The sequence below is a fragment of the Balearica regulorum genome, chromosome 25 (assembly GCF_011004875.1).
Source record: "Balearica regulorum gibbericeps isolate bBalReg1 chromosome 25, bBalReg1.pri, whole genome shotgun sequence".
Lineage (NCBI taxonomy): Eukaryota > Metazoa > Chordata > Aves > Gruiformes > Gruidae > Balearica > Balearica regulorum.
Window position 1 is genome coordinate 6,816,487 of NC_046208.1, and position 23,901 is coordinate 6,840,387.

General features: G+C 59.6%; 1 protein-coding gene across 1 annotated transcript in view; it reads right to left on the bottom strand.

Moving 5' to 3' along the window:
* The window catches only part of NAV1 (neuron navigator 1), a 59,660-nt gene extending 36,849 nt beyond the window's left edge, over positions 1–22,811 (bottom strand). The window contains 4 exon segments of the mRNA XM_075776168.1: positions 18,498–18,858; positions 18,860–19,224; positions 21,748–21,848; positions 22,197–22,811. Coding sequence (XP_075632283.1) covers positions 18,498–18,858; positions 18,860–19,224; positions 21,748–21,848; positions 22,197–22,783 — 1,414 coding nt within the window. The 5' untranslated portion in view covers positions 22,784–22,811.
* Positions 22,812–23,901: the final 1,090 nt, after the last annotated feature.

Sequence of the window (23,901 nt, forward strand, 5' to 3'; positions counted from 1 at the left end):
GGTTTCTATAGCACAAATCAGCCCTTCACTTAACTGCTTCGGTGCCCTCCAGATGTGCCCACATCTGGGCACATCGCCACCCCCCACTCCGGGCTTTGCCTGAAGCAGGAGGGGGACATGAGAGTGTGGGGAATCCTGCACCCGCTTCTGGCTGCGTCCTGAGGACCAAGCAAGGATCCCACAGCGTGACGGAGGGCACACAGCCGATGTCCTTCCTCCCATAACTACCCTCCCTCGCTGCGCACAACCCTCCTCCAAAGCCCCCGTGGCCCAGAGGGCGAGCGAGGCGAAGGGAGCATGGGGCAAACGCAGAAGCAGCCAGGGAGGAGGGAGAACCTTGGGCAAGGGTGGAGATGCCCACCGGCTGTGCTTGGCCCAGCTCGGCTGCCATGAATGTGGGGGTTAAGCACCACGTGCCTCAGGGAGCCACACACAGCCAGCCACAGACAGCACTTGTTCCACATCGGGTGGTGGTGCCGTCTCAACGGCCCCATTATTGCCGAGGATCCTCCACGTAGATGGTGTGGAGGTGCCCATGCCCTGAGCTTGGCTGCAGCGCATGGTTTGCAGTCATCCCCCCCAGACTTGTGCTTGGGTCCAGGTCCTGCGGCTGCTTCACAGCTGCCTGCACCCCTCCCCGGCACAACCGAGCTGCCTGGGACCAGGCACATTGCTAGTACAACACCCTGCACCATTGCACCCCCAACCACATGCACCCATCCCCTTCCTTCTCCAGTTGGACTGGGATTTTATTTGACTCAGGTGAAAACGCAGTGCTGTGGGAATTCAGGGGCCTTCCCACATGCAGGGCAGCCACCCAAAGACAGGTAAGGAGTGACATGACTCAAGAGCTCCCCGATCTGCAACAGCAGCCCTCAGACTTGTCGTCAGACGCCCCAAATCAGCAGCGCTGATGACTCAAGGGAGCCAGTCTGCCCTGCCTGGGGCTCCCTTTTCCTGAGGACATCGAATCCCTTGGGCACGGGAGAAGGTCCTGGACACTGGCAGGATGCTCGCAGATGGCAGTCACCCCCGGCAGTGCAGCAGGCAGAGGTCCCCATGCTCATCATCCCCCCTGCTCTCTGTCGGGCACCAACGCCTGGCTGAAAGGGCTTTTATCAGACCCAGGAGCCTGTCCCTTCTTCAGCCCACGTCCCCGTATCAGGGCTGGTGGGGAAGGGCCCGGCCGGGCAGCTCTTGGCTCGAGTTGCCTCCGTTTTTGCAAGGAGAACAGTCATTAGCGGAGCCAAACTCCCCATTCCCAGCCAGAATACGGCCATGCTTGGGGAAGCTTTATATTCACAAACAACTCACATTTGCTTTTTAACTGTTGGAATTGCACCCACTGGGACAGAGTGAACAGGGAGTCTTTTGTCCCCCTTGCCTTGTGACTGCGAGCTTTGTGCAGAGCAATGCGTTGCAAACACAATTCTCCCCGGCCTCAGCTGGGCTCTGGTAGACACTTGGTCTGTCTGTCTGTCACCAGATCAGCCAAAGAGCCCTCGTGCATCTCCAGCAAGAATGCAAAATGTCCTCCCTGGCTCCCCCACCAGCTGCAGCCCGCAAAGCTGCTCTGTGCTGAGCTGCTTATCAGAGCCACCAAGATGGACCCAAAATGCAGCCAGTGCTGGAGGAAGGCAGCAGCTCTTCACCTCGCTGAGTAACGGGACTGGGAAACTGAAGCTGCAGGAGGCTACGGGCGGCAGAGCTGCTCATTTGGGTTGCAACTCGCCTGAAAGCGAGGGAGAGCAGCTCCGAGCATGGAAAATCCCAGTGTGGCACAGGCACAAAGACCAGGGCATTGTGAATCTCCAGGAAAGGTGCCCAAGTCACATCCTAGACAGAGGGTCTCTGGAGACCTCCAGAGCTGAGCTCCTGAATATCAGAGCTGGCAAGGCACTCTCCAAGCTGCCATGGGCACCGGTGCTGCTCAGAGCCACCACCCTGGAGATGAGCGAGGGACAGCCTACCCAGAGCAGGCCACATCCTTGAGGCACCAGCTGAATCCCCATCCTGGCCCAGCCACGCTGCCTGGAGATGAGCTCCAGAAGAACAAGACCCCCCGCAGTGCTGCTCTCCTCCAAACCCTCAGCCTCAGGAAGGGGCTCAGTGCTTGTGAGCCCCCCCTGGGCTCTCTGCAAAGCCCAGGGGACACCAGCCCATAAGGGTCCAGCATCAGACCCTGGGGAAGGTCATCTGCCATTGCATGAGGTGGTCCCCCCAAAAGCACCTTGAGACATGAGCTAGGGCAGGAGGCGATCCACCTTGGGCTCCCCCAGCCCCGGGGGGGGGCTCCCCAGCTTAAATGAGCTCCAGGATCGTTAGTGGATCTATTGTTGCCACCTCCCACGGGAGGAGGGAGATAACTCAGGCTATTTTTGCTTCCATCTGGGGAATCGTTTCCCTCCAACATGTACTGCCACGATGCTAATTTTTAAGGCTGATGATTAATTGATGTCAGGCTCATTACGGGGCCAACGGATCCCTCTTCCCGAGGAGCCCCAAGGACGGGGGGGACATGTTTTGACAGATGTCGTTCGAGCCGCGTGTGAGTGACGTTCTAACAACAGAGCAAAATAGGAGCCATTACCATGGAAAACCCTGGAAATGGGAAGGGAAGTGCCTGCACGCGACCCCAGCGCCCTTCCCGCACACCCTCTAATCAGCCCTTCACGCTCTGCCCTGACGGTTACCAGGGTTTTGCTCCCGGAGATAAACGGCCATTGTGCAAGCACAGGGGTAATTGAATCTCCTGCCTGCAGCGCGGGCAGCGGGCAGGGCTCAGCCTTTCTTCTCCCCCCGCCCCAGCCTCGCAGGAGGGCCAGGTGCCAAATTCACTCTGGCACCGGGTGCAGCAGCCTGTGGAGAGCCGGAAACAAGTCCGCTGCACATACGATCAGCAGGCTCCTGCAAGGCTCAGGGTCTCCCTCCACCTGCGGTCCCCCCACAGTTGGGTGGGTTAGTGCTGCCGGCTGGAGCGGTGCCAGGGGGTGCCGGTCCTACTAGGTACCAGGGCAAGATTCACCCCCTGAAAATCACAGCAATATCTGCAATAGCAGCCCAGGTGGGGCCGAGGACTGATATGCACATCACACATTTTGGGGTTCCTTCAGTCTGTCCCATCAGCTGCCCAGGTGACATTCACCCCAAAGCAAACTCGCTATGCTCTCCCAAAGAAGAAGCCGTGCGCAGCGAGCAGCAGGAGATTTGCTAGAAAAGGGCACCGCGGCTCTGACAGTCACACACCGATATCCACCGTTTATCACCCAGGTCCCCAGTGCAGCCAACAGGAACCAGCAGCACCAGGATCCCTGCCCAGAAGTGGGATGAGGCATCTCAGTAACTCAGTGGAGAGCCTGGGGTGACCCAAATTAGTGCAGGTGAACACTCCTGCCTGCTATGCCAGCTCCCCCAGGGCCAACCCCACTGTGGTAAAGATGGGCAGAGCATCATGCCCCCGTCTCACCCAGCAGCACGCTCCCCACCCTGTGGGCACTGCCATTACCTCTGCCAGCCGTGTCACCTGCTCCTCCAAATGTGGCTCAGGAAGGTGCCTTCCCCCCACCAGAGCCAGGAGCAGTGCCAGCCCCATGTGCCTCTCCCCATCCTGTGGCCCCCTCCACTCTGCTCCTCCTGCAGCGCAGGCACAGCGACTGCAATAACACCCAGGGTTTCATCCTGCTGCCTCGCAGCACTGCCCCACTTCCCTGTGCTGGGGAGATGCTGGGTCTCCACCAAGGAAGTCGGCAGCACCGCCAAATCCTCCACCAGCTCGAGTCCATGCTGCTGATCTGCCGGCACTATTATTATGAACTTATTTTAATTGCTGCGCAGTGCCTCGAGCACCCTTCACAGGGAGAGGGATGCGTATGAATTAATTGTCTATTCTTAGCCCTGATGGTTCCCTGTCGGGAGTGCAGGGGCAAGGGCTTGGTGTGCTCAGTTGCAGGACCTGCACCATCCTCCGGCTGCTTCCAGACCTGCTCCACATCTTGCAGCACCCTCGGTGGGTCCCCACCACTGGGAAAAGGTTTTCCTGAGCAGCAGTTGCGTTCTTCCCACTAAAGGTGATTTGCAGAGAAGGATGATCCTGTCTCCTTCAGAAAATCTGGGTGTGTTATGGGAGGGACGGGGACACTTGGGACCAGAAAGCTCTGTGCTACCACTGTGGGAGCTGCCACTCGGTCCCTGCTCTCGTCCCTGGGACCCCACAGGGGGGCTGAGGGATGGCATGGAGGAAGAGTGCTCTTCATCTCAAATCCATCACCTGCATTACAGCGAGGACTCTGACACACTTTAGGATTCAATGGAAGGAACTGCTGTTCCACCCCATAAGTCCAAGTTTTACTGCAGGCTTGGCGGTGCCAGGGATGGGCAGGGCGGAAAACACTCTGAAAAAGGCATCGGCGCTGAGTGGAGGGATTTCAGTGGAGCCTCCGGACTGTCCACTGTGTGCCAGCTCCAGTGGCCACCCTTGCCACGCACCAGCCAACACGAAGGGCTGAGTGACATGGAGCAACAGCAGCTACGAGCCCCTGGGCACATTGGCTTGCTCGGACATTAAACAGGAGATCAGCCGCTCGCCTCCAGACTCCCACGCAGCGACAAGCCCCGTCCCCTGCCTGCTGCAGGGACTGTTTAAGCGTGCCAAGAGCACGCCGAGTTACATGCTCCAGCTTGGACAATTTGGGATCCTCCCCGCCGAGCTGGAGACAATGCCATTCCCAGTGCTGCTGAAGCGCCAAGCGCACGGCTGTCCCGCAGGCAGCGCCCTCCCAGGAACGCGACCCTCCGAGGACGGTGTGGTGGGCTCTCTGGCAGCACTGCAGCCAGGATTTATCCCCTCTAAGATGTCCCACCTCCACACAATGGTTGCCTGCACTGGACAAGCCCACTCCACCGTGGGAAGCAGCGCTGCGATGTGCTTTGAGCTCTTCTCCCCAGATTTGCTCCGGAGGCCTGTCCAAGCACTGACAACAGCCCAGAGCCACAACCGCTGCAGGAAAAGCCGAGCCAATACTACAGCTTGGGGGAAAGCATCGGCCAAAAGTCACTCAAACAAGGAAGTGATTTGTCTTCTGCTGGCTGTGCTTCCCCCTGACAAAGGAGTGTGGAGCAGGGAAGTCAGTTGTGATCACGTGCAGCGTACCGACCAAGCGACCACCGAATATGTGACTGGGAGTGCTCACACCAGGAGCCTGACAGATAAAACAGAACAGGGGAAAAAGGATGAAAAAAGAAACGCCATGTGACCCCTCACTCGATCCAAGCCAGGCATCACATCCAACAGTTCTGAATGTGAAATACACACAATGAGCTCCAGTGAGTAATTAATCCCTTCAGGAACACTGTAAGTGATTGCAGACGGTTTACCAAGAAAAAAAAATTGGAAAGTCATTGAAAAAAATTACCATAAAATGTTTCTTTTTCTGCTCTAGTATGAAATACAATGAGATCTGCTAGAAGATCTCTCTACTCTGCAAAATTTAAAGGCAACGGATTTAAGCTGGTTTTCTAACAACACTCAATCTACCTGCCAAGCTGACGGCCATGAGAAACCAGCCCAACCCAAGTGCAAGCAGCAAGAGCAGCCTGCCTCCAACACGGGCGCTCTGCTCTTGCCTCGGCGACAGTGGGACATGGTGGGGGAAGGTTTCTGCAGGCGACGAAGCACGGCACAGGAAGGTGTCCACAGTGTCTCACAGCTACATCGCTAATTCAAACTCTCCAGATGACTTTTGTAGGTCAGCAGTACAGAGGTGCTGGCAGCAGCGCCAGGCATAAACCCGACTTATGGAGCAGGATGAGCCCTCCCAGTGATAAGATTTTGGGCTCCCCGGTGATGCTCAGCTGTGCAAGCAAGCCCCCCGCCTGCCTCTGCCTCCACCTCCCCTCTCCATCCCCGTGCTCTCTCTTGTCTCCTTCACCTTCTTCAGCGTTGAGCAGCCAGTCCTCCAGCTGGAGAGCAAAGAGCTGGAGGGCTCCGATTTAGGCTGAATTCTGGTCCGCTGCACCCAAATCCCTGCCTCTGCTCAAACGGGCAAGGAACTACATCTGCCCACGTCCGCCCTCATGCAAAGCCACCGCGTACAGGTGACCAACCCTGCTGTCCCCCACGGACAGACCGACAAGCACCTGGAGATGTCTCTGTGTGTGGCGGAGTCTGTCCCTGCAGCCAGCCTCAGCCCCCCGCCTCCAGGGAGCACTGACCCCCCTCACAATGAGGGAGGAATTAAAGGGCACATCAGTTGCCTTTTACTTCCATATTTCCATGGTATTCTTCAACCATTTTTCTACTTGTAAAACTGGGGTTTATTAAAAAGAGCATTAGGAAATGTATTTTCTCCTGTCAATAAAGTGACTTAAAATTAGCTGGAATTTTAAAATTAAAAACACACCCTAAACTTTCATTTCCACTTGAAATCACTCTGGTTTTGAAAACAGACTTTTCTCCCCTATGTCCTCTCCTGGGTTTTCCTCTCTCTCCTGTTCTCTCCTCACCATGTTTTTGTTTAAAAATTCATCAAGCCAGGGAAAAATTCCAGGGCAGGAAAAGAGGGAAGAAGAAGAAAAAAAAAAAAAAGCGGAAGAAACTGTGGCTTTTGCAAACCCATCTCCGCACAGGGGAGAAGCGGCGCTCCAGACTTTCCTTCCTCCTCTTGGAAAGCAAGAGGTGCTCAGAAGGATGAGGGAATATCATATATTAACCAACCTCCTGCACACCCCCGGCAGCAGATGCAGTCTCGCTGACCCTCTGCAGAGCCCTGCAATCCTCCCTGGGCTACTGCGGCTCCCCCAGCACGACAGCCAGCCTCAACTGAGGAAAAAGGGATGGATGAGCCGGGAAAACCACCCTGCGTGTTGGCGTGGGATGCAGCCTGCTCCAGCACTGACCATAACCCTGGCTGCTGCTGTCAGCTGAGCCCATAGAGACCTGACCAGCTCGTAACAGGGCTCTTGCTCTGACGAGCCAAGTGCCAGCGCGCGCCCGGCCACAGCGCAGCTCTGAGCTGGACGCTGGTTGATGTGAGGCATGTCCCACACGTGACACTGATTTGGGGAAGGATTGAGACATACCCAGACGCTGTTACTCAGTGCCAAGGTCACTCCCTACACCGGTGTGCTGTGCCCAGCGGCCGCAGACGCTGAACACAGGGTGCTGCCAAAAGGGCAGGGACATCCCGCATCCCTGAGCGTCCCCACAGTTTCAGGGGGGTCGCTCCCACCCCAGGCTGATCCTGCTTCACAGCACCAGAGCTTCCCCACTGCAACGTGCATTTTAAGGACAGCTGCTGTGCTCTCCACACAGGATGCATGAAACGTCTGCTTGCGAGCGAGAACACTCTGCAAGGGGATGAAAAGCTATATGGAAATGGAAGATCATTACCATGATCTCCTTGGAAACACCCCATCGGAGCAAGTTTTTCTTCCTCCTTCTCTCTCCCCATGTGCATGAGTTCTGGCACCCCGTGTGTTGCTTGGCGTTGCCTCAGCACTGTGGGTCCAAAATGCAGGCGTCTGATTTCTAAAGCCATTGTCTAGGATGTGCTATTGAGCTGCAAAACATGGATGGTTTGGGATGGAAAACAGGCATCTCTTGCAATACAAAAAGAAGCTGGCAACCCAGATTCGATTTGTCTTTGAAGCTATAGAGAATCTCAACCAAACAGAATTTGCTTTATTCCCACAAAGGGAACGAGAATCTTAGCAACAAAACAAATCAGCACCTCTGACCCCTGAATGCAACGATGAGCAAACCAAGAGCAGAGCAAAGGGAGCGTGGCTTCACCCCACCGGTCACTGCTGCGGTGCGGAGCGGCTGGTTTTGGAAAGCAGCACAGCACCACTGTACGCTTTAACATGCTCCACTTGGGGATGCGAGGCTGGAAAAGCTGCTTTGCAAATTTACTCTTGAATTGGAGCTCTGGGTTTCTCTCTTCCTTGCATGCTGTTACATTTCTCGAGCACTTGTGCAGCCTGTTCAAGGCAGCGAGATTTTCAGGAACCCCAAGAGTTTCACCAGTTTTAGCACAATGACTATTTGCCAAGGAAATCACCCCAGAAAATTTATTACTTGCTATTCGCTTTCAAAAGTAAGCAGGGCCAGGAAGCGCACAGCAGTGCAAACAGCAGCTGAGCTGAGATTTAATCCTGCCCCCAGGTTACCATACTTTCCCCACGACTAATAAGCTGATGGGAGGCGACCTCCCACCGCAAGCAACGCTGCCATGCAAATTCTGCTTGTGGAGAGTTTTCAGTGCAGCTTTAAAATCCCAACCTCCAGGCCCGACTCTGCACAGCCCCGAAAGCATCTCGCAGGCTCCAGGAAGAGATTCCCTCGCTCATCCCCCATGCTGCTTTATGAGCAGGGCCGTCCTCCTCCCCTTGCAGGAACCGGCCACATGTTCTCCATCTGGGAGCAGATGCCCATGAGCCAATAAGCTCAACTTGGAAAACTAACTGAAAATAGCACAAGATTTCTGAGTGCTCTACAGACTGCGGCCGGATGATGGATATTAGTGCTCCAGGAGCACCGGGACACTGTTTGGCACTGCACAGCAAAAGCACAGCTAAAAGGGTTCAGGGAAACGAAAATGAGATGGCTGAAGGTGCTGCTGCCTGAGCGTCTGCCCTCTTCCAGATGTTCTTGCCTGTAGTGAAGGAGGGTCTTGGTCTGCTGGTAAATCAGTCCCCAAACTGCTGCTGTGTGCTCAGCCTGGAGTATTGAAGGACATCAGCTCTGTCCCTCCTACATCCCTGAAACCACTGGGGGACATTCTGGTCTCCAAGGTAAAACCAAACAGCCACAGGACTGCTGTAGTTCTGTCAGGCTGTAACGGCTCCCTTGCGGCTGTGCTGGTTGGGGCCGGCAGCGTGATGGGCTGTGCCTCCCGTGCTCCTACACAGGGCAGAATCCTGGAGAGACAGGCTGAGACCCCACAGAGGGCAGGAACCCTCACTGCCCCATCACAGCTGTGCCTGCGGCACCATCGGCACAGGACCGAGGAGCTGGGGCTTGTTCTGGGTGCTGCTGTTCCCCATGGGGTCAGGACACAGCCAGCTTGTGGGTGCTTTTAACCACTCGACAACAGGAGGCAGGAGGACCAGACAGTGATACATCCAGCCTCAAATCAACCCAGGGTGAATCATCAAAACGGCACTTGCCAAAGGACAATGTGCTGAATATCTGTGAGCCCCCAGCTACGTACAGCCCAAAGCACAAAAGACTCACGTCTGTGGCTGGGAGTCAGGCAAATGCTGGTGCTTCGGTGCTTCCCCTTAGCCAGCGATCACACAACACGTTCTCCAGGCCGAGCAGGATTTTAACCCCACGCCAAGTCTACATTCATGTTATCTGGGAGAGGAACCACCACTACCAGGAGCCAAGGGCTCCATTGCACGCTGGCACCTCTGCTCCCAGGACCCCTTTGCCCATCAAGAGGTGCAACACATGGCCTGTCCATGGTGACTCCAATTCCCTGGAAAGGTTTTTGTTATATTTGTAAATGAACCTGGGGTCTGTGGGAGGTACAGGAGTGCAGGGCAGCCCTCTTTCATGGCACCTGGTGGCAGCTGGAGCAGCACTGGAAAAAGCCCACAGGCTGTCCCCACTGACTCCCCCCCCATTGCTTGCCTTTGGCAGCCTCATGTTCCCCAGCCCAGTGGGACAGAAATTGAGTGAGACTCAATTCTCTCCCAGCTTTCGACCTACAGCCATATCATGCCCGGTGAAGCCCAGCTACGGCACAAGGCCAACTCCTTGGGAGTCGACATACACCTCTCTGGGCTCACAGCAGCAACGTTTCCAGGACACTGTCTGTCCATCTTCCCTGCTGGGATGGGGAGGAAGCAGAACATTATTTCCCTTGCTTTTGCTCTGCTTATTGGTAGTTTGGAGCTATCTCCTCGTCACTCCCTTAGTACAGTGAAAGTCAGGAGGCTAAAGACAAGGTGGCTGCAGAAGGCCACAGCTGGGTAGCTGTTGGTCCTGCACTCGTGGTAGCTACAGTGCCCATGGCCCCACATCGGTCTCGCCCTGGCAGAACTGGACCATCCCAGGTCCCAGCCACAATCTGCCAAATGCCTTTCCTCTTGGTTTTAACACAGGGGGAGGGGGACACACGACTCAGTTGCCCCCACTCCCATAAAGCGGCGCTCCCACCTCTGAGCCTGCTGAAACGGCCCTGCCTTGCCCAGCTCCAACGCTGCCGCGTGGGTTCACGACACCGTACTCACCCGGGCAAAGCCTTCTCCAGCTTCTGAGCCACCAAGCCTGGGAGAAGCCTCGGGATGTGGGAGCGGGTGCCTGCGAGGCTGACAGCGTGTCCCCCACAGCACCACACAGGGAACCAGCAGGGGAGGGACGCGCTCGCCCCATCAAATGGCCCGCAGCGTGTTTTCTGCCAGCCCCGGCTCACCTCGGGGAACTCCCGCACCACAGCAATCGATGTGAATTAGCCGCTATCTATTCTTCCACTTGTTTGCATCAGCTTGGAAATATAATGCCAAGTCAGAGATAAAGCGAAGTGGAAACACCCCGACAGCATCTAACGCTTCCAGCCCGAGGGGTTCATTAAAGAGGTGAGTTTCAACATCCCAGGTCCCAGCCTGAATAGCAGGTTCCTTTGCCTTGCTTCCCAAGCACATCCCTCCCTGCCAGCGCCCGCATCTCCCCACACACTGGGCTACGAAAAGGAAAGGGCTGCTCTCCACGGGGTGGGTTTTACAGAGCCCAAACTGTGCCATCACGCTCACCACAAAAGGCTGATTGATAGCATCCTGCCAAGGACGGGGCCACGCAGGTGTGCCACAACAAACTGGCTGACCCCTCAGAAAAAACACCGGCACAAACTCCTTTTCATGCTGACCCGGGCTGGCACAGGACCAAGACGTACCCTACGTCGACATGCGGGAAGCCTGAGATGACGATGCTGCGCATGGGCGACGGACGCGTGATTTTGAGAAGTGTCTCATCAGTGAGTTATTCTCAGCCCACGGCTATGCTGAAAGCTCACACAGCTATAAATAGCTGGTGATGGAGCCGTACCTGAGTCGTAGCTTTGAATGTGCTTCACAGCTGCTCGCTGAATCGGGAGAGCCAGGCTGCTCAGTGCAGGGGCTGGGGCAGTGCTGGCACTGGGGACAGTTCAGTCCCACTGAAAAAGGATGGAGGTGTGAGCTTCACAAAATCTCAGCTGCAGCCAGTCTGAGCTCCCAGTAGAGCCAGTAAGGACTGGGTTTGGCCAAACTGCGCACTTCATAAGGGCGCTATGGAAGAAGCTTGTCTGGGTGGAGGGTCTCATTGCCAGCTTTGTCACACTTGGTGACACAACCTTGCACAAGATGTGCAGAGGTGGGATGTGCAGCAACCCCAGATCCCAACCACGCAGGCTGGTGCCCAGTGGTGCTGGTACTAGATATAAAAGCGGTTCAGCGTTTTCCTGGTGCTAAAGGCATGGTGCTGACCCTCTGCCACACTGCAGTTATGATATTTCCCCCTCCAGCTCACACACCGCAGGCTTCAGCACTCACAGCACAGCTCTTCCCATTTTCCTGGGTCGCACAAGAACGACCACAACCTCCGTCAGCTTCAATGAGCTGCAGAGGACCTCGGCCATGAGCCATCCTTCCAGCTCACTGAGCAGGAGAGGTTCCCATCCCACAGCCGAACCCAGCCGACCGGCTGGTAAGCCAACGGAGCTGGCACGGAGCCCAGCCCTCCCGCCGCGTCACCTGCAGCTGCGAGTCAGGCTCGTAACCTGCCGAGGGAACTGTGGCTTCATGGGCGCAGCACAAAACACTCAAGTCCTGTTCCTGACTGAAAGTCACCTCCTGGGTCCCCTTTAGAAGGTCCCTCCTAGCCAGCTCACCATCCCCTCCTTACCCGCACTGCCACTGGGCAAGATCCAGCCTGGGTGAAACGCATGGACAGAGCAGCCCTGCCTTTACATCTTCCAAAACTAATTCCTGGATTTGCCATAAATTTCTTCTGTAAATTCAGGGGGAGGCTTCAGGCCAGACCCTTGCAGGTACATCGGCCAGGGGAAGGCTGCAAAGCGCTCACCTCTTGATGAGCAGGAGGCCTCTAGGACAGAGATAACAAGGCTGACACGAAACCGAAGAGGGATGTAGAGTGAGTAAGCACCACCAATGCCTACAGCAGGTAGTTGTGGAAAACTCCGTGCTCCCTACAGCACTGGCGTGTTCACATGCTCACGAAGGTGGAGGCACATGTCCCTGCTGCAGGACGTGCCTGTGTTTTGCTGGGCAGCGAGGGAGCACGTGCCTGCCCGTGGTCTGCCTGTGCAGCACCTCCAGGGAGCTCACACGCCACACTGGCCCCTGTGCCGGGGCCACGAGGCTCTCAGGTCACCTCCCTGCTGCAAGGCTGCTCCCAGGAGCGAGGAAAACGTCCTGCCCAGCTGTGCTGCGCTTGTGCTAAGCTCCCTTACGCAGATTCCAGCAGCTCTTTCCAGCAGTAGATGAATCTCAGCCCTTCTCCTGAATTAATAAAAATACATTACTGCCTCAATTGGACAAGACAAATAACAGCGTAAGGAATGAAAGAAATGCTCGAGCGAAACAAAATGTGGAAGAAATGGATTAGAGGAAAGACAAGCAGATCAGCGGGTGTGCTGGGCACTGCTCTTCAGTGTCACACCCGCCTTGACACAGGCACATCTCCATTTGCACAGCTTCTAATCTCAGCCCTGCAATGCAGCATCCCCTGCCTTCCCAGCTCCCCTCCGTGCTCAGCTCCCCGGCTCCGAGCTGCAATGCAGCAGCGTGGGAAAGCCCTGCTCCCCCTTCGCCCCCCGCCCCTCCACCCCACCATGAGGCAGCGCCAAGCCTCCCTCGCCAGGTTCCTCGCCTCGCACATACTCTGCCTTCCCAAGCTTACCGCTTCCCAGCCGGAGAACTGCCAACCCCTCCCCTGGATCCCCCAGGAGAGCTGCTTCACGTGCCTGGAGGAGGACGTGACTTTGCAGGGTAGGGGATACAGCAGAATCACACCATATCTCATCTCTCACACCCTGCATCCCCACAGCTCTGTACGAGACACCCTCAAGGTGCAAAGCCTGGAGAGGACAAGGACTAAGCCACCCTCGAAGGATGGAGCAATCCCCGCTCCACCCAGCGAGTGGATCCAGCCTCAGTAGCTTCACTGCTGGGCTGTAACCGCAGCTGCCACCAGTACCAGAAACACTGCACACACACGGCCCCGGGACATCGCTGCCACCATGCACAGGGCACCAAATGCCACACACGTGATGGCACAAAGGATGCTCTGGACTGGACAAGTGACCAGCGGGTCACTTGGAGGACATGTCAGCGGGTCTGCCCGACACTGCAGAACCAGGTGAGCAGCATGGGCTGACCCTGAGAAAACAGCCCTGCAGAAAACCGCCTGGTCGCCCCCAGGCAGGACCACGGGTCAGCCAGGCAAGCTGGGAGGCACACGCTGGCCATAGCAGACGGGCTGGCACTAGAGATTGGCGTCACTCACAGGTTACACACCTTGGAAGGTGCACGCTCTGGCTCTGCGCTGAGCTGGAACGAATCCTCCCCTGTGCAGTGGGCACAAGCATCAGCCAAGTGCTGTCCTCGGATGCGCAAGTGAGAGCGGGCAGGGAGGAAAAGCAAAATTGTTTTCTGGCACCATGGGAAGCTGCATAGGAAGGCAACGAGCTGGTAATCTAAATGGACGTAACAGGGCAATGGCAGAGGGGACTTGTACTGGGGAAGGGCTGTGGGTACAGACACATGTGCCACAGCATGAGAAGCCAAAGACGCAAAGCTGGGTATGGGGGGCACCAGGAGGGGACCCAGAACTGCCACCAGTTCCCTGAGTGCCACCCAAGCTGGAAGCAGACTGCTCACGAGGCACCTGAACCAGGCAGGACCCGTGGGTGTGCTTCTGCAAGAGCAAACCATCCCAAGAGCCCTCAGCATCGCCCAGGCCCTGCTGTGGTCACATCCCACCAGCAGATCCCAAATAGCATTTCCAGAATTGCACACAATTTTGCATTCATTTACATATTTTCTCAGTGGAAAAATGTTGGATTTGGGGGCAAGGGGCAAGATACAGGCAGTCACTGGGACACTGGGTAAGCCCCATTTGAACAGCAATTTTCAGGCTCATTGGGGGAGGAATTTGTTTCAGTAGTGCATCCCCAAATATTTTTGCCTCCAAGTGTTTGCTCTGCTACTTTTCCATGGGAAATTTTGAAAGACAAATCTGGATTTATTTTTTTTTAAGCACTTTTTCTGCACTGCCATTATCACTGGGAGCATGGCACATCCAAACAGCTTCAGCAGAACGCTCTGGGGCGCTCGGGTCACATTTCCAGCAGCCAGAAGGAGATAAATCCCCACCCCAACGACCTCATCACACAGGCACCATCACACAGGGGTGTGCAGGGTCTGCCCTGCCGGCATGTCAGCATCGTGGAGGTAGTGGATCTCCGCGGGCACATGCTGCCCAGTGAGGACATCCCTGCTGGCCACCCGGGGAAGGGTGGCATTCCCCACTCGCTGCCAGCCGAGGGCTGCAGGACTGAGATGGGTTATAGCTGCACCTGCAGAGTCTGACAGGGCTGCAAAGACTCCTGCATTGAGCATTTCAGGGAAGAGTGTCTCCCCTGCGATCACACGTGTGTCTACCTGGCCCTGGCCCACGCAACACTCACCGCTTATTCGCTTATGCGAATTAGCGGCCACTTAAGAGGCACCATCTACTGCAAGAGATGGCCAAGGAAATGGCTGCAGAAAGTAACTGCAGGATCTCAGAGGTGCTCTGGGGACCTCTAGGTAAGTACAGCAATCATGCTGAGCACCACACCCCAGTGCTAACAAACTCACACACAGCCCCTATGTGCCTCCGCACCTGCACACTCTTGTCCACTGCACGCGGAGACAGTCACAGTGAGCTTTGTACGGCGAGCTCTTCCACCACACTGGTCACACGCCCTCCATACCCTTCATCCCATGGCCACGCACTGGTGTAATTAGCAACCCCAGCTGCCAGCCAGCTTTGATGAGAAGCCTTGGTCTTTGGTTGATGTGAAATGTATAATTTGGATGATGGAAATAGCCTCTACAAAGCACATGTGGTTGCTGTGTCCCAGTGACCTCTCCCATCTTGCGCAGGCTGCTCTGCTTTAAACGTGGTTACATCCTCAGCAGCTCTACAAAGGCTTCGGTGCCATCAAACAGATGACACAGCGGCAGCAACCGAATGAGAGGTAACATTTGGCCACTACTAAATAAACTGTATTTTTGGCCAGCAAAGGCTTGGGAGTGCTTCTGGCAGGAGGAGCACAAAGCAGAGATGAGAACTCAGGTGTGGAGACCAAAGACGCACAAGGTCTCTGCAAGCCACCGTGTCTGGCGGAGCAGGGAGCTCAGGTTAGGCAGAGGCAGCACAGGCTTTAACGCAGGTCAACAGCTCAAGGACAACAAGATCTGCAGAGGCTGAAAGTCCCAGCAACTTCCATCTCTTTCTTCCCAGCACAAACCAAGCTGGTGGGTCTTCTCATGTCACTCTGGATAGGGTGTCCTCGAGCAGACATGGCCAAACAGCTCAGGCTAATGTTTCTCTTGCCAAAGAAATCCATGCAAACAGCAGAGAAACCTTCCCTCCCTCCCAAGCACCGCCTGTGGCAACCAGGAGAAAGCCCCTCTCCTGACTCTACTCACCAGCCGTAGCTGGTGAAGCCCACTTTCCTGAGTAAGTGGGATCCTGTCCCTTCTGGGTCTGTCCCCACCACAGGAACAACCGCTCCCTTGAGAACCCAGGTTGTGGAAGGTTTCATCTGCCTGTACCACATCAGACAACAAGCAAAGGGGTGAGGACCAGAAGTTCAGCATCTGTCCAGGCTCACATGCTCCCAGCCATGGTTCTGCTGCAGGCATACATGAAGTGATGGAGCAGCCACCACCACTGTCACACCGCTCCCTCCTCTGCACATCCCCAAACTCCTATCAGCATCCCCACCACACTGTCAAGGACGTGCCAGGTCATGGTTGACTTGGTTCAGTAGGTATGACTCAACAGCACAACTCCCATGAAGGTGACAATTACAGCCCCGTGGAAGGAAAGCGATGTTTCAGCAGGGTTAAGCTGCCATCCTGTCCACCCCAGGTGTTGTCCCAACCTGACACTGGACAACCAGCCCTCAGTCGCCACCGAAGGAAGCCCGGTGGTCTGTACATCTTGGAAAATTATCTATTTCAGCAAATACACAAAGCAGGGGGACAGATTCAGCAGTACTTGGCCCTCATAGGCCAGCTGACCAAGCCTTCAGATGGTAAATGCAGTCCAAAAGGATGCTCAGCACCTCCCAAGGTCAAGGTCAGGCCCTGAAGCAGGCCCCACCACAGACAAGGGCTAGGCAGCCACCTCAGAAACCAAAGCAGGTGTTGGGGGCACTTCGCAAGCCGTGGTCTTCCTCAGCACACGCACAAGTCCCTGTCCTGCAGGCAGGGCCTCTGGCACTCCAGCAACTGTCACGTGGGCCAGTCCTGCACCCTCAGGGAAGCTGCAAGAATTTCTCTTGGGGGTGCTGAGGAAACCCCCCCCATCTAAGAGCAGAGCGTCACAGGAGGACACCGAGATCCCCCCAGGCATGCCAACACCAGTGGGCTGAGATCTGTTAGTCCCACAAGTGACAAATCCTCCAGCAATCCTGCCCTGCTCCCTGCCCCCATGGCATCTAGTGTTACCCCAGCATTAGGGCTGAGGATGGATGCCCACAAGCCCAGCTGCAGGACCACGTGGCAGCCTGAGCCCCCGCAGCCCCTGTCACGAGGCCGACCTCACATGTCCAACCTGATCATCCCCACGATCTGTCTGTCCCCACCTTGGGTTAGTGCCGTGGCTTTCCATGAGCTGCTTGCAGAGCCCCAGCAAGCCCTGGGATGCTCCAGCAGCCAGAGCAGGACCCTGCCAGGGAGGGGGTGGGCAGGGCGCACACCACCACTGCTGCTTTCATGGCCATGCGTGGCCAGGGGGCTGAAGGTGATGGTTTGGGAGGCTCCATGCCTGCGTGCTGGCATATGCCGGTGCACATTGTGCCAGAGCCCTGCACTGGAGCAGGGGCTGTGACACCCTGAAGGCTCCTGGAGCAGCGGGGTGTGCAGCAGGGAACGGGACTCAGCAAGCATGGCTTTACAGGGGGCCTGATTTCAGCACGTATTCTACCTTGTTCCACCTCTCCAAACCTCCACAGCCCCAAGCCAGGGCAAATCTCTCCCCTTTCTCCCCACAGCAGGGCTCTGCTCACAACACAGTTAGGAGAAGGCATCTCAAGACAGCTCTCCAAGTGCCAGAGAAGCTTCTGGCCTCCTAAAAGGGGGGTTCCAGGTTGGGAACTTGAAGGGACTGGACACACCAGAGCTCCCAGCCCTGCCTGTACTGCTGCTTCCCCCTGTCACCAACCACCAAGGCTTTAAACTCGGCTAGCTTGGGCACCGGGAGCACCATGACGGCTGTGCAGACCTCGTTTGCCACCTTCTCACACCAGTTTGCCAGACCAGAGCTCTTTGGAGCCTCAAGCCCCCCCACGGTCCTTGCCCAGCCAAGCCCACTGAGCCCACAGTGCTGCCGGTTGGGATGCAGGGGAGCACAGGCTTCAGCGGGAAGCAGAGGCTTGGGTTCCCAAGGCTGCCACGGTTTCCTAGAGATCAGCGTGCGGCCACGAGGGAAACGCAAGGGCTGGGCATGCCTGTACCAACCCAGCATCACAGCCCACAAGGGAGGCAGCGGGTCCTGAGATCAGAGGCACGGCCAGCGCCGGGGGCCAGCGCTCATTGCTCTGATGAAAACCCACTGTGCACATAACGAGCTCTCGACTGCGCAGGCTCAAGGATCAAAGCCACCGGGACAGCAAGATGCAGGCGGCCACAAGCTGAAACCAGCTCACGCAAACCCTGTGGCAGCATCCTTGGAGGATCCTCCTTGGCCAGAGCCCAGGACCTTGGAGGAGCTCTGGAGTTGAAGCCTCCTGCCCAAAGCGCAGGCAGCGGCGCAGACCTTACGCACGGCACCTCAGCCGACAGCCTCCCAGTGAGAGCGGCCAAGGTCAACCCCGGGGCAAGCCTCCCCGATGGCGGGGAGCGGCTGCGGCACCTGGCCGGGCAACCTTCATCATCTTTGGTGGGGTGTAGAGACAAGGGGCGACCGAAAAGATGCGTGGGGGAGGACAAGTTCAACCACCACCCACCATTCCTCCTCATGAGGAGGCTGGAGCCAAGGCGAGAGGAGGCTGCGTGCTGGCCCTTGGGCTGGCCGATGGCACCTTCCACCTCAGCAAGGCTGATAGCACCTTCTCCTTCAGCATCCCTTCTCCTTCTCCCCAATGCCAGGGACACCGACGCGGCCTCCAGTGGGTCCCTCCCGGGGGGGGCCGGGAGCCCCTGACCCCTCAGCCAGCCAGACTCCCGCCATTCCCCATCCCCTGACGGCAGGGCCGGCGGGGCGCGATGGCCGCACTCACCCAGCATCTGGCTGAAGAGGAGCTGCTCCAGGTCGCCCAGCACCGTCACCACCAGCTCGGGGTCCACCTTCAGGTAGGGCTTCTCCTCAGCGCCCGCTGCCACCGCCGGCCCCTTCCCGCCCAGCAGCTCGTCGTCGCACTTGCCGCCTCCGCCGCCTCCGCCCGCCTCCGGGGCCTTGCTGAGGGGCTTCACCTCCGCGTAGGGCCCGCGGGGGATGCGGCTGGGCTTGCCGGCGGGGGGCGGCTTGGCGGGGCCGGCGGGGCGCGGCGGCAGCAGCGAGTGCTCGGAGCGGGACAGGCTCCGCGACATGGCGGGCGCCTCCCGGCCGCGGGGGCCGCCACCGCCCCGGCCGCCCCCCCCCCGCTGCCGCCCCCGTTGCCGCCGCCTTGGCCATGTCGTCGCTCCAGCGGGGCTCGTAGAGCTGCCGCTTCTTCTCGGCGTCGGTGAGGAAGGCCAGGTTGGTGAGCGACTTCTGCTTGCGCAGGTTGGAGCCGGCCGGCAGCCGTCCCTCCGCGCTGCTCGCCTTGAAGACGCGGAGCTCCGCGCCCCGCGGCCCCGTCGCCGCCGCCGCCGACTTCGCCCGCCTCGGCATCACCGCGCCGCCGTCGGGGCCCCGCCGGTAGCCGCGCTCCTCTTCGCCCAGCTCCACGTCGGGAAGACTCTTGAGGTTGCTCCCCAGCATCCCCGCGCTGCAACCATTTAACCCGCCGGGCGCTGCTGCTGCTGCTGTTGCGGCACCGAGAACACACACCGGGCGAGACAGAGAGAGAGACAGAGAGAGAGAGAGAGAGAGAAGCGCCGTCAGTGCCCGCCCCACCGGCGCGGGGCGGAGCGGAGCGGAGCGGGACGGGGAGGAGATGGAGGGGGGCGGGGGGGGGGGGGGGGGGGGTGTGAGCGGCGCGGCCCCACCTCGCTGCTCCGCCGCCGGCGGGACACTGCGAACCAGCGGAATGTCAGGGGCAAACAAAAAGGGCCCGCCCTCCTCCGCGCCCGGCTCGCGCGGACAGGGGGCGGGGCGCGGCGCGCGCGCCCGCGGCGGGGCCGGAGGGAAGGGGGCGCGCGCCGCGGGGCGGGGCGGGGCGGGGGCGCGCGCCGCCCCCGGGGCCGTGCAGCGCCGAGCACGGCGGAGCGGGGGGGGGGGGGGGGACACGGGACGGGGGGATCCCGGGGGCAGCGGGGCCGTGCGGGACCCCGGGGCGATGCAGGACCCCCGGGGGCGAGGGACGAAGCTGGCAGGCGCGGTGCTGCGTGCACCCCCATGGGTGCCGCGAGGGGGCCGCCCCCCACACCGAGCCGTCGGTGGCCTCGGTGACCCGAGCCTGCCCGCCCCGTCCCGCAGCTCCGGGCGGGCAGAGACGTGCCGGGTGCTGGCTGTGAGGTGGGGGAAGCCAACGGGGGTCCCGCGCCCCAGCACCCTGCGTGCGAAGCACCCCCCGGCCCGCCTGCCGCGGTGCCCACCCCCAGCCCCGACACCGCACCCCCAGCCCCGGGGAGGCCCAAACTTCCCCGTTTCGCCCCAAATAGTGCCGGAGGGGCCCGGAGCGGGCCCGGGAGCCCCCCAAGGGACACCACAGCCCCCAAACCCAGCAGGGCCTCTCCAGTGATCCGGGGGAATTAAGGGGGGAGAAAAAGAGGGGGAGCGGGATCTGGTTATCATCATTTTTCATTAATTACCCGTCCCTCGGGAGGGGTGAATTAAGTCTATTTGGTGACCTCACACGGGCTGCCATGGCAACCGCCGGAAAATATTGCATTAGAGCCCATCACTATGCTGCCGAGATAAGGAGCCGGGAGGGCCGGGGGCGGCGCGAGCCCCCCAGCCCAGCCCAGCCCCCCGTATGGCAGCACGGCCGCCCCGGGTGACTCGGAGCTCGGCCCATGGTGAGGAGCCCCGAAATGACCTGGCCCGGATGGGGCAGCATAGGGTGCCCCCCCCCCCCCCCCCCGCCAAAAAAAGGCGTTCTGCAGCAAAAAGTGCTGCTGGGGCGGGATGGGTGCACAAGCTGCCCTGCTGCACCCCGAAGCTGCTCTGAGCTTGGGGGGACTGTTACACCCCTTGCCGAGTTACGAGGCTGTTGCCTGGGCGTAGGGCCTGCTGCAGGGGGCAAATTTGGGTGTGTCGTCTTTTTGGGGCTGGTGGGGTGACCTGGAGCCTCCCGATGTCCCCTGTCCCTTCTGGCCAGGCCCAACAGAGCCCCAGAAGCTGCCGTGGGCCGGGGGAGACGTGGAGGAAGGGAAAGGATCCGGCCCTTTCCCCAGCACCGAATCCACTCGGCCTCATCCCAAAACCTCCCCCAAGACGAGCAGGGCAGCTGCGCTGGGAGCACGCCAGCCCGGCTCTCTCCCCTCCTGCTTTCTACCGGAAAATCCTCCCACTCGCCGCCAGTTTTGGTGCTTCCCAAATCGGGGCTCAGCGTTGAACCCCGTTATCCTCCGGCTGCACGGCAGCGGTGCTGGGACCCCGCTGCAAAGCCCGGCAGTGCCAGGAGCCACCATGGCTCTGACCGACTTCTGTCCCTTCGAATCATCCGGCGAAGCTCCCGGCTCTTTTTTTCCCCTTCCCTGCACATCCCCGGAGCATCCCGCCATCCTCCGCTGCCGCTGCCCTGGCAACCGCCGCCCCAGCATCCCCTCCAGCAGCCGCCCCTCCAAAATCTCTCCCCTAAGCAAGCGCCGGAGGGGACTGGGGTGTCCCCGGCGTTGCAGCGGGGACCTTGCACTTGGGTTCATTCGCCCACCAAGAAAGGGGGTGTCCCCGTGGTGGGCGCAGGGAGCCAGCGGTGCCGCGGCACCCGCCTTCGTGCCGGCTCTCCGCCGGCTCCTTGGAAATGGGTCATTCCTGGAGCGTGCCAGGAAACTGCGAAGAGGAGGGAAAGGAGCCAAGCGGGGCGATGTCCCGGCGGCGTCACGGAGGGGACGGTACCCCCATGCCAGCGGCACTGTGGGGTCATGCCGATGTGGCTCCTGTGCCCAGGCGGGGCCACGCCGGTGGGTGTAGTGTTTTGGCCGTTGGGGTCACCGGATGCGGCGGCTGCAGCCGTACCTTCCCCAGGGGAGTCGGGGCACCTCCTGTGTGGGGATTTCCTCCACCCCACCCCACCGACCTCCAGCCCCGGCTCCCATTCTGGCATGGAGCCCTGGGGGTCTGAGCTCCGGCGTGAGCCGCTGCCCCCTGGCACCATCGCAGCAGCCCCCCAGCAGGACACCGCCCCCCCCCCCCCCCCCCCCAGGAAACCCCCCTGGACTCACTCAGGCCTCCAGGTTTGGGGTCAGGGTCAGGGACCTCCGCAGCACCGGGGCACTCGTCACCCAGGGATGTGGCCCTCTCCTCCTCCCGGTCCTCCCGCAGCCTGGGGGCAGAGGTGGGGTGAGGGTGGGGGAGCAGGGGTGCATCGCGGGGTGCGGCCAGCTGGGGACCCCCAGGAGACGGGGATGTGGTGCCTTGGGCTCTGCCAGGGTTTGGGGACACAGGTCTCATGGCAGGGGGGATCCCAGGGCACCCCGTTCCCCATTGAGCCCATCCCCTGCCCCACACCAGCTCCCCTGGGTGCCCCAGGAGCCCCCAGTGCCCCAAACCTGGTGGGAACCCTCCTTTTGGGGCAGAAGCCCCAGACCAAACCCCCCCACTCCCCTTGGCCACCCCGGCCATGCCTGGCTGCCTCCCCCATCCCCGTGCCCCCCCAGCCCCAGGGACTTACCGGTACTGGAAGGGTGCCACGGTGGCGGTGACAGGGTGGCTGTGGGGGGGGCCTGAGGAGAAGGTGATGGCCCCCGACCCGAACACAGGGGCCCTGCTCAGCGACCCACCATGGAGTTCATCCCCTGTCCCCACCACGGCCACTCCACTGCCCTTCCCAGGGGACCCCCCTGGCCGCCCCCCACCCCTGCCCTGCACCAGGGGGGCTTTGGGTGGCTCGGGGGGCTCCCCAGCCCTGCCCACCCCTCTCCTCCCGCTGCCTGCTGCCTCTGGCCACTTTCCGGGGAACATCAGGGACCTCGCCGGGGCTTTCTGCCCCCCGCGGGGGGGGACGCCAGGGCTGCCCTCCCTGCCCTCGGCCAGCTCACGGCCAGCGGCTCTGCCAGCACCTTTGGGCTTGGGGGGCTTGAGGCTGGGGGCCGGTGCCTTCCCTGGCCGGGGGGATGGAGCCCCATGGGGGATGGGGAGCCCCGAGGTGCTTGGGGGGGCCACAGTGTGCGGTTTGCCGTGGGCCATGGCACAGGGCACCGGGATGGCAGAGGCGTAGTGGCTGCGGCCGCTGGGGTTGACATTAGCCGTCCCGTTCATCCTGGCGAGGAGGCTGCCGGTGAGGCTGCAGGGAGAGAGGAGGGTTCAGCGGGGCCCGGCATGGCGAGGGTGTGGGCATGGGGGGGCACCCACATCCCCTTGGCCATGCCAGACCCTGGTCTTGGTCCACACTGACTGTGGGTGCTCAATGTCTCCGTCCGAGGAGGAGGCCACTGCATCCCACCCCCCAGAGTGAGGACACACGTGATGTTCCCCCCAGGGATCCTGTGCAGCCCCATCCCCACGTGCCCAGGTCCCTGTGGCAGGTCCCTGCAGCAAGGGCACGTGGGCAGAGACCCTCACCAGTAGGGCTGCACCATAGGCAGGATGGGCCCCTCTTGGCCACCCAAACCCTTCTCCTGGTCCCCCAAACCACATCATGGTCACCTGAGACCATCTCCTGCTCATTCAAGACCATTTCCCAGACACTTGAGACCATCTCCTGGCCACCTGAGACCATCTCCTGGTCATCCAAGACCACCTCTTGGCCATTCAGGACCATCTCCTGGTGACCTGAGACCACTTTCCAATCAGCACAAGGACCACCTCTGTAACCCCATTCCTCAGACCTGTGTCTGAGCCCCACCTTTGCCCTCCCCATCCCCAATTTCCCCCCACCTGATGCCAACCACCCCACCTCTCCATGCTCTTGCTCTCATCTTGCCCCACGGTGACAGTCCCTGGCACCACCACCCAGACAGTGCCCTGTGTCCCCTTGCCTTGGAGTTTCGCTCTGTGCAGATGAGGACGGGGGCTCAGCACACCACCCCACCCAAAGCACCCACGGGCAAGCAGGCCCATCTTTGCCACCACCAGTGACAAGGACGTCGGCATGGTCACAGCGAGTGGAGAAGCTCGTTCCTCCCACAGGCTTTGCCCGGGCAGGCGGAGCAGAGCTCAGCAAGAAAATCAGCCATGGAGCAAAGCTCCATCTCCAACCACCTCCTGCCTGCAGCTCTCAGGGACAAAAACTCAAAACTTAAAAAAAAAGGAGTTCTTCAGGGGATGGAGAGGTCTCTAGAAAGACGGGGAGATGTGGCTCCAAGGGTGCCTGTGCCAACCTCTGCTCCCTTGCCTGAGTGCACCCGCAGCGAACCCAAAGGCCAACAGGCGCTGGG